Source organism: Tenrec ecaudatus, chromosome 6, assembly GCF_050624435.1.
Source record: "Tenrec ecaudatus isolate mTenEca1 chromosome 6, mTenEca1.hap1, whole genome shotgun sequence".
NCBI lineage: Eukaryota > Metazoa > Chordata > Mammalia > Afrosoricida > Tenrecidae > Tenrec > Tenrec ecaudatus.
The window spans coordinates 153501548-153510513 of record NC_134535.1 but is presented as its reverse complement, the minus strand read 5'-3'; the positions used below and the strand labels follow the sequence as shown (position 1 = coordinate 153510513).

General features: G+C 51.0%; 1 protein-coding gene across 1 annotated transcript; it reads left to right on the top strand.

Moving 5' to 3' along the window:
- The first annotated feature begins 8166 nt into the window (after positions 1-8166).
- Positions 8167-8526, top strand: LOC142451716 (small ribosomal subunit protein uS10-like). Its single transcript, XM_075553400.1, has one exon. The coding sequence runs from the start codon at positions 8167-8169 to the stop codon at positions 8524-8526; it is 360 nt and encodes a 119-aa protein (XP_075409515.1).
- The last annotated feature ends 440 nt before the right edge of the window (positions 8527-8966 follow it).

Genomic DNA, 8966 nt, shown 5'->3' with positions numbered 1-8966 from the left:
TCTTTCTTGGTGGCCATTGGAAAACATGCACAGCAGTGGAGAAGGTCAGCTCAAGAACATGCATGTACCGATCATGTCAATGCAACAACATTTCCATTGCTGACCAATCTTGTCTCGCCATCTTGTCTGATCCCCCCCTTAGTCCCAACCCTACCCCCGGGAGATCCATCATCCCATCCTCCATTAAAGTATCTCCCCAAAATAGTTTTCTTCACCCATATCCACAAGACTGTTGTATTTTCTTTTTAAATGGTGTTACATTCTTCATATTATCAGATAACCTGATTGGATCCTCAGGAATGTTGTTTGGTATGATCCTCTGTCCCGTGACTTTCCTGTCAATTGGATGTGTACCTGAGTGATATGATCAGATTCAGGTATGTTTTTGTTGGTGTGTTCGGTTGGTTGATCTTGGTCCAGAAACTGCAAAGGTGGTACTGCCAGCCAAGGAGAGGTCAGTCTTTGCCCTCAGCTACTGTGAGGTGACCCCCAACTCCATACATTGTCCAGCCAGATGTAAGCCTCTTTCCTTGGCCCTTTGGCAGTGTGCTGGTGCGATTTCTCCCCGGGACTTTGGACCACATTGTATCCTGAGCTCCATAGCAGCTGTAGGCAAAGGCGTGTGTCTCATCTCCAGGAAAGGCTGGAGACTAAGTGCCAACCATTCAGGTCTTAAGGAAAAGCTGGGGACACCAATGGCTCAGGCGAGCATCCCGCCCATGTGCAATACTCAGCGTGCGCTGTGGACAAGACCGCCCACGGCTCCATGGGGGAGAGGACTGCCCCCAGCTGCAGGCTTCCCCCATCTGACCCTCTCCCCCTGCACCCCAACCTTTGGTGCAACTAAAACGCACTGCCCTCAAGGTGATGCTGACTCACAGCGACCCGACAGGACAAGGGAGAATTCCCTCTGAGGGTTTCTGGGCCTGCATCTCTTTCAAGGAGTAGAGCACCCCCTTGTTCTCTGGTGGAGTGGGGCCGATGATTGCGAACTACTGAACTTGCCCATTAGCCCAACACGTAACCACGACACTGCCAGCGATCCCTTTTCCCTCTGGCTGGTTCTGATTTGCATCCAGAAAATAAAACTGTAATGAGGACGATGTCACTTTCCTGGGTTCTGTACGTCATTCTAGCAAATTCGCCAACCGACAAGTGGTCAAAACAAAACAAAACGAAGCCCTCACTCACAGTTTACATTACTGCCTCCTACCGGAGTGGAACTTTTTACAGGAGTAGAAAGCCTCCTCTTTCTCCCGTGGAGTGGCTGGCCGGTGGTTTCAAACTGCTGACTTCCAGGTTAGCAGCTCAACATGTAACCTACTCCACCACTAGGGCTCCTTGAAAGTGAGGTCCTCAAATTGGTAGCCAGCGGATCTGAAGTCCAGGTGCCCCTGGGGGACCTGGCCTTATAGCTGGTGTCGGAGGCGAGGGAGTCTTGCCTGGAATGTGCCCCGGCCTGGCCAGTCAGCTGGCCTCGTTGTACTTCTTGACCAGCTTCCCCAAGCATGAGCGGCTTCCCTGACGTCTTCCAAAGTGGCCAGGACCCTCGCTGTCTCTGTGAGCATCATTTTTGTATGAAGATGCACACATAGATTCCAACTGACTGGCTATACTTTAATCCGTGCAGTCAGTCCTTTCCATTTATTATTCTAATTGATGCTTGAATTGCCACTTCTTTGGCCAGTAGGAGCCTCTTTGATTCCTGGGTCCACTTTGATGGTTCCTTTGCTTTCTGATGTGACAAGATGTTTCGGGCTCATCTTGTCCGTTCATCTCACTCTTGTTCCTACTAATAGCAAGTCCCCTGACCCTGGCCTCCAATCTGCCTGTGTCTTCACTGCAGTTAGCTAGAGTCATCTTTTATTTTTAAATCATTTTAACTCTGTTTCTCTTCTTGGAAGGCAGTATGATGTAGGAAGAACAAACATGAGTCTTGGAATAAGGGAGATCTGCGTCTGAGAGATGGCTGCATCCGTTATGAGTTGGGTAACACTCAGGTCATGTTAGCACCTCTGGAAGCCTCCGTCACCTCTTTGCCAAGGTAAGAATGGGGGGAGCTCTTCTCACAGGAGCCCCATTGGTGTTGTGGTTAAGCCTTAGGCTTCAATCCAAAAGGCTGGCCATTCAAAACCACCAGCGTCTTTACGGAGCTTTCTACTCGGAAACTCACAGGGACTGTAAGTAGTAACAGACACCAACATCCTTTCCTACTGTTCATTTCAAGGTGCACCAGTGGCCCCGAATGCCCATCCTGTTCTCCAAACACATCCACTTTCAAGCCCCCTTTGTGCTTGGCCCTTTGCCTATCTCGTGTCTACAATTATTCACCCCCAAACTTGCACCATTTCCGGCCTGCCTGTCTTCCCCCAACCAAGCACCCAGCCTCTTTCTTGCCAACATTTAATCACTGCCTCCTTGGGGTGAAACGTTCTGTCTATCCAAACCCCACTCAGCTCCAATCCTTCACACCTTGCATCCGTCCCTCCTCGTAATGGTTCCTGGACACATACACTCTGTCGTAGCCATTGGTTTGTGGGTTTTTTTGCCTCACACTTACTAACATGCACAGAGTGCATTTCCCTACCTCAGAGAGACACAGACACACCATGCTCATGAACAGGTCTGTCCTCAGGTCCATAGGTCTGTCTCAGGACTGAGTGCAGTCACTTCTCAACTACGGCTGTGTGAAAGGACAGACGGATCTGCTATTGCAAACCAAGGGCAGCTACAATACTTGGGCTTTCTAGGCAAAGAAATAAAGTTGAGCTCTTTGGTTTGGGAATGATATACAAACAAACTTGAATTATTGAAGCCCTGCTGGCATGGGGGTCATACTTCGGGCTGCTAACTGCAAGGTCAGTGGTTTGAAACCACCAGCTGCTCCTTGAGAGAAAGACAGGGCTTTCTATCCTTATAAAGAGTTACAGTCTGGGAAACCCACAGGGGCAGTTTGACCTTGTCCTATAGGATTGCTGTGAATTGGCATGAACTTGATGGCAGTGAGTTTGTTTTTTCGTTTGGTTGGTTGGTTGGTTTTTTTAACTGTCAGGTCAGTGGTTCGAACCCACCAGCAGCTCTGTGGGAGAAAGACAAGGTTGTCTGCTCCCGTAACATTTTATAGTCTCTGAAAGGTTGTACAGGGTCACTGTGAGTCAGAAGTGACTTGGAAGCTTTAGGAGTGTGTGTGTGTGTGTGTGTGTCCTTGTGTGTGTGTCCATGTGTGTGTGTGTGAACAAACTCTATGACAGATAACAGCAACAATACATATATACATCAGTTGTCATCTAGTTGGCTTTGACTCATGATGATCCATGTGTGTCAGAGTAGAGTTGTGCTCTGGAGGGTTTTCCATGAATGGGTGCCAGGAGATCACCAGGCCTTTCCTCCTAGGTGCACCTGAGTAGACTAAAACCTTTCATTGACCAGCTGATTACACAACCACCCAGGGGACTCGAGGTTAACCAGAGCAGGGTTCGGATAAACCAACAGCAATTCAAGCAACAAAGCCTGGCTTTTCCCACCGGGGTTTTTAACACAAGGGTGGAGCCCTGGAGACAGGAGAGACACATGGACAGAGCCCCAAGAGGAAGACGGCCGCAGGAAGTCAGGGACTTTAGGAAAAGATGGCGACATATTCTCTTGCTACTCAACATCAGGCGCCTCCCCAACCTTGGTTATTCCAAATGCTCAGGAAGGCCCAGGGCTCATGGGTGTCAGGGGACTATGGGCCCCAGGGACTGCAGGCAGGCAGGAACCCAGGCGAGTGGGAAGGGACTGGGGTGGGGGACCAGTTTCTGTGCAGCAGGGATGGTGGCAGTGCCTGCCACAGCTGACTGGCCGACTCCCAATTAGTCCAGAGCAAAGCTGGTTTTTGGGCGAGTGGGAAGGGCTAAAGGTAAATGGGATCTCCGGTGCCTCACTGGAGATTGGGGACATGGCGGTGGCAGACCCTTGGGTTGCCGGTGTTTACTGATGAAAAGTGGCTGCCTGGGTCCCATCAGCAGCTCTTGGGAAGGAACGTGCTAATGTATGCCCAGCACTGCTCTTCAAGATCGGGGCAGCCCACTTTGCAGGCTTTGGTGGGGGGGGAATCCAGAGGAGGAGGAGGTTCATTACGAAGGCTGTGGCTTGGCTAATCACCACGTGTCATCACGTAATAACATGTAATACCAGCCCACAAAGCCCCAGGTTGCAGGCTAACAGTGACTTGGAAATGCCAGCCCCGCCCCTCCCCCTCTTCCTCAGGCCTGTCACAGGAACAAAGTGTCCTGTCCGGTGGGGAGAAAAAGCCGCAAACCCCCCAACTGCCAGTGTCCCTGCAGAGGCCCGCACCCCCTGGGGACTCCGCTGCTCCCCGGGTGCCCACTGGATGATGCTAAATGCCTGTGCACGTCCCCGAGAAAACCGGGGCTGCGGTCTGTCACTGGACTAGGATAAATAGAAGGGGTCTTTTTGCTTCTTTTCACGTGCACCTGCTCGCCGCCCCCGGGCTTGCCTGGAGCGGGCTTCCTCAAGCCGGGTGGCGGAGCCACTTACAAAGCGCACGGTGGCTCCGGGGCCAGGCCTCCTGCAGCAGGATGCTGCTGGGAGCTCTTCTCCCCGCTGAGAGCCCCCAAAGCCAAGCTCACTATGGTCAGTTCAGGTCACTCCCTCCGCGGTTCCAGGAAATGCTTGACTGTCAGCTTGCTTTACTTAATCTCAGTTATTTCTAAAGGAGCCGAGGCCAGTGCCCACCTTGCTTTCTCCGGAAGGGAATGAATCTTACAAAGTGACCGTGGCCCATCCCTGCTCCCACGCCAGTCTGTGCGTGGAGGCCAGGCACCTGCCAGGTCAAGCATCCCCAGGCCGGAGCGAGGCCACACTGACCCTGGGCACATGCACTCTTGGGCGTTGAGTTGGCAGGTGGACGAGTTTGGAAGGGGGGGCCTCCTTAAATCCTGGACTTTGGACTCCACTCACCCTAGTCCAAGCCCTCTACTGGTTCAGAAAGTGCCACCTAGCATCGGTCCTAAACCCTCCTATTTCATATTTCTATATCTCGTGGCAGGTGCTGAGTGTCCTCAAGTCAGATCCAACTGGACCACAGCGGCCCTAGGTGAGCACAAGGAAACACTGCCTGGCCCTGCCCCGGCCTCACGATGGTTCCATTGTTCAGCCACTGTGTCCATCATCTTGTCCAGGGCCTCCCTCTTTTTCGAAGCCCCTCCATTTTACCAAACATGATCTTTCTCCAGAGACTGGTCTCTCCTGACATATCCAAAATATGTGAGCCGAAGTCTCACCATCCTTGCCCCTCAGGTGTACTTCTCCCCAGACAGATTGGTTTGTTCTTTGGCGCCCCCTGGTGCTTTCAGTGTTCTTCTCCAGCACCACAGTTCAAATGTGTCCATTCTTCTTTAGTCTTCCTTATGCAGTATCCAACTCGGACATGCAAATGAGGTGACTGAAGATACTGTGGCTCATGAACATGCAAATGAGGTGACTGAAGATACTGTGGCTCGGGTCCAGCCTACCTTAGTCTTCAAAGTGACGCCCTGGCTTTGCAATACTTTAAAGAAGTCTTGGGCAGCAGACTTACCCAGTGCAATGCATCATTTCATCTCTTGACCGCTGCTGCCATGAGCATGGATAGTGAGTGGATCCACTTGGATCCGAGCAAGACAAAATCATGGTCACTGCAACCTTCTCTCCATTTCTCATGATGTCACCTACTGGCCCAGTTGGTAGGATTTGGGTCTTCTCTGCACTGAGCTGTAATCCAGAATGAAGGCTGTGATCCCAGAGGCAGAGAAATGGGCAGAGAGACAGAGGGAAGAAACCAAAGGAGAGACTCTTCTCTGACCCTGCTACCCAAATCCAAACCAGACAAGGTGCTGTGGAAGCAATTCCAACTTATAGTAAACCCCCGTGTGTGTCAGGATAGAACGGAAATCTTTGTGCAAACAGATTACCAGGCCTTTCTTCCATGGCTCATTTTAGTTACCAACTGAGCATATTCATGGCCATCCAGTTAATTTCAACGTATAGCAATTCTATAGGGCAGGGGAGAAGTGCCTCTGTGAGTGTCCAAGACTAATTCTTTACAGGAGTAGAAAGCTTCATCTTTTCCCTTGGAGTGGCTGTTGACCTTGCAGTTAGTAAGTAGCCTTGAACTACTGACCTTGCAGTTAGTAGCCCAGCGTGTACATTAGGCCACCAGAGCTCCCCTCAAAATAGATATGCTTTATTATATTTAGGTGGATTTCTCTTCACACTTACTTCTAATCCTTATTTTTCAAACTGATAGCCCCACATCTTTCCTTTGGGATTTGTTCCATAAAACTTAAGCTAGCATCCCCTGATCCAAAATGCAACTGATTGGTGGGAAGGTGGGGTAGGGAGGGAAAAATGAACTGAAATCAAGGGCTCAAGTAGCAAGAAAATGTTTTGAAAAGGATGATGGCAATATATGTAAAAATGTGCTAGACATAATAGATGTATCGATTATTGTAAGAGCACCAGTAAAATGATTTTTTTAATGTAACTGATTTTCCTAGTTGCTATTTAATCCATCAGGTCTCTTTCCTCATGCACTTGGGGTCTGCTGGGAGGTCAGCAGTGACAGAACAGGGCAAGCCTTTTCCAGGAAAAAGAAAATCTTAAAAACCACATTTTAGGACTCTGTTGGCGTAAAGATGAACATATTCCCATTATATGTGGTTGTATTTTTTTCAACCTAAATGTTCATTTTATTTCTTCGGATTACAAGAAATTAAAATATGTTCACGTGTCCCTAAGAGTTTCAAGACCTCAGGCACTGTGCTTATTGTATGAGGGGACCTCCAAAAATTCTAGGAAATGGTGTGTTAAATTTTCATTCCATTTTTACCTGACGCCCCTGTCATATACATGGGCCCTGGAAGGTATCCCCACCTAGCGGTTGGCTGAGAGTCTCCCGCAGTGCTCTAAACCAGGCTGCGCCTTAGAGCAGCCAGGAGCAAGTCCAGACATCCCAAAGCCTGGGCCACGCTCCAGACCATGACCCTAGGACCTCCGGGCCAGAACCCAGACATCAGTGGATATTTCAAGGTCCCCGAGTTGCTGTGAAGAGCCCTGGTGACATGTGGTTCAGCACTGAGTTACTCACCGCAAGGTCAGCAGCTCAAAACCACCAGCCACTCTGGGGGAAAAAGCCAGGGCATTCTACACCCCTGAAGAGTCCCAGGCTCCGACAACCCACAGGAGCAGTTTCCTACCCTGTCCTCTAGGAGCGCTGTGTGTTGGAATCAACTTGGTGGCGGCGAGTGATTCACAATTAAAAAGTTAAGTAATTCAAATCCTACTCCCTGGGGTCATGGGCAAGTTATTTAACTCCCCTGTGTCTCAAGAGCCTTGTCTGTAAATGCAGTCGCATTCGCGTTGGCTTTCTAGGGCTGCTGGGAGCCTCCGATCACTACGCTAAATGAAATGTAAGTCCCTGAGATAGGAACATCCCGCTAGCCCCGGCGTCCGTAAGCACAGGAACCTCGTCTCTTGCTCCCGCTGCTGTATCCAGCCCTAGAACCAGGCCGGCACAGTGGAGCTGGTCAAAGGTGTGTTGAGAGAATGAGGGCAGGAGCATACTCCACCTCGAGCAGAGAGCGAGTCTTCCAAAAGTGTTGTCGTTGATGCTGCTAGTCGCGGGGAGCCGATCGTGACGCACGGGGACAGTGTGGGCTGTGCTCCATAGGTTTGCACGGCTGGGACCCTTTGGAAAGTCCGTCCCTGGGCCAGTCATGGAACGAATGACCTTTTTTGGTTAGTAGTTTGGTTAGTAGTATCAAGTGACGCTGTGCGCTGGGTAAGTCTGCTGCACAGCATCTCTGTAAACACGTTGCAGCTCAAGGACGCCACTCTGAGGCCTGACTGAGCCACGGTATCTTCAATCACCTCATATGCATGTCCGAGGTAGACACTGACCATGGAAGACCGGAGAATGGCTGCATGTGAATCCAGTGCTGGCCGAGAAGACTGGAAGTTCCACGGGCTGCCAAAAGCACAGACGGGGCTCTTTGAGGAAGATGGGCCGTCCTCCCGCTGTGCTCCGTCCCCCCCCTCCCCCGTTCCCCCCACACCCCCAACCCACCCCCGCCATTCCTGACTCACCACTGTTTGCTCTCGCGGGTCAGGAAGCGCCCTGCCGCCATGGCATTTAAGGACACCCGAAAGACACCTGTGGAACCAGAGGTGGCCATTCACCGAATTAGAATTACTCTGACCAGCAGCAACGTGAAATCCTTGGAGAAAATGCGTGCTGACTTGATCAGAGGGGCTAAGGAGAAGAACCTGAAAGTGAAGGGACCAGTTAGGATGCCCACCAAGACTCTGAGAATTACGACCAGGAACACTCCCTGTGGGGAAGGCTCGAAGACCTGGGATCGATTCCAGATGAGGATCCACAAGCGTCTCATTGACTTGCACAGTCTGTCTGAGATCGTGAAGCAGATCACTTCCATCAGTATTGAGCCTGGAGTAGAGGTTGAAGTCACCATTGCAGATACTTAAATCAACTACTTTAATAAATTGATTTATCTGTTGGTTAAAAAAAAAAAAAAGGACAGATGGATCTGTCTTGGAAGGACAACCAGCGTGCTCCTTAGAGGCAAGGATGATGCCCTGTCTCACCTATTTGCGACACGTGGTCAGGAGAGACTGGTTCCTGGAGGACTTCAGGCTGGCTCCCGTGGAGGGGCAGTGCAGAAGAGGAAGGCCCTGGACCAGATGATGGACACAGGGGCTGCCACCAGGACTCCTGCATAGGAGGGGGCAGGTCCAGGCAGCGGGTGGGGGGATTCTCCTGTGGTGCCTTGGGGGCTGCGAGTCAGAACCAAGGCCATGGCTCCCAGCACCGGCAACAAGAGCAAAGCAGCAGAGAGCCTTGTGGGCACTGGCCAGGGGCTCCTCTGCTGCCATTGCTGGGATGGGTGCTGCCCCCACCCCTCCGA

What these genes read in the sequence shown, in the direction of transcription:
- LOC142451716 (XM_075553400.1), top strand. Translation starts at nt 8,167, where the DNA reads ATGGCATTTAAGGACACCCGAAAGACACCTGTGGAACCAGAGGTGGCC.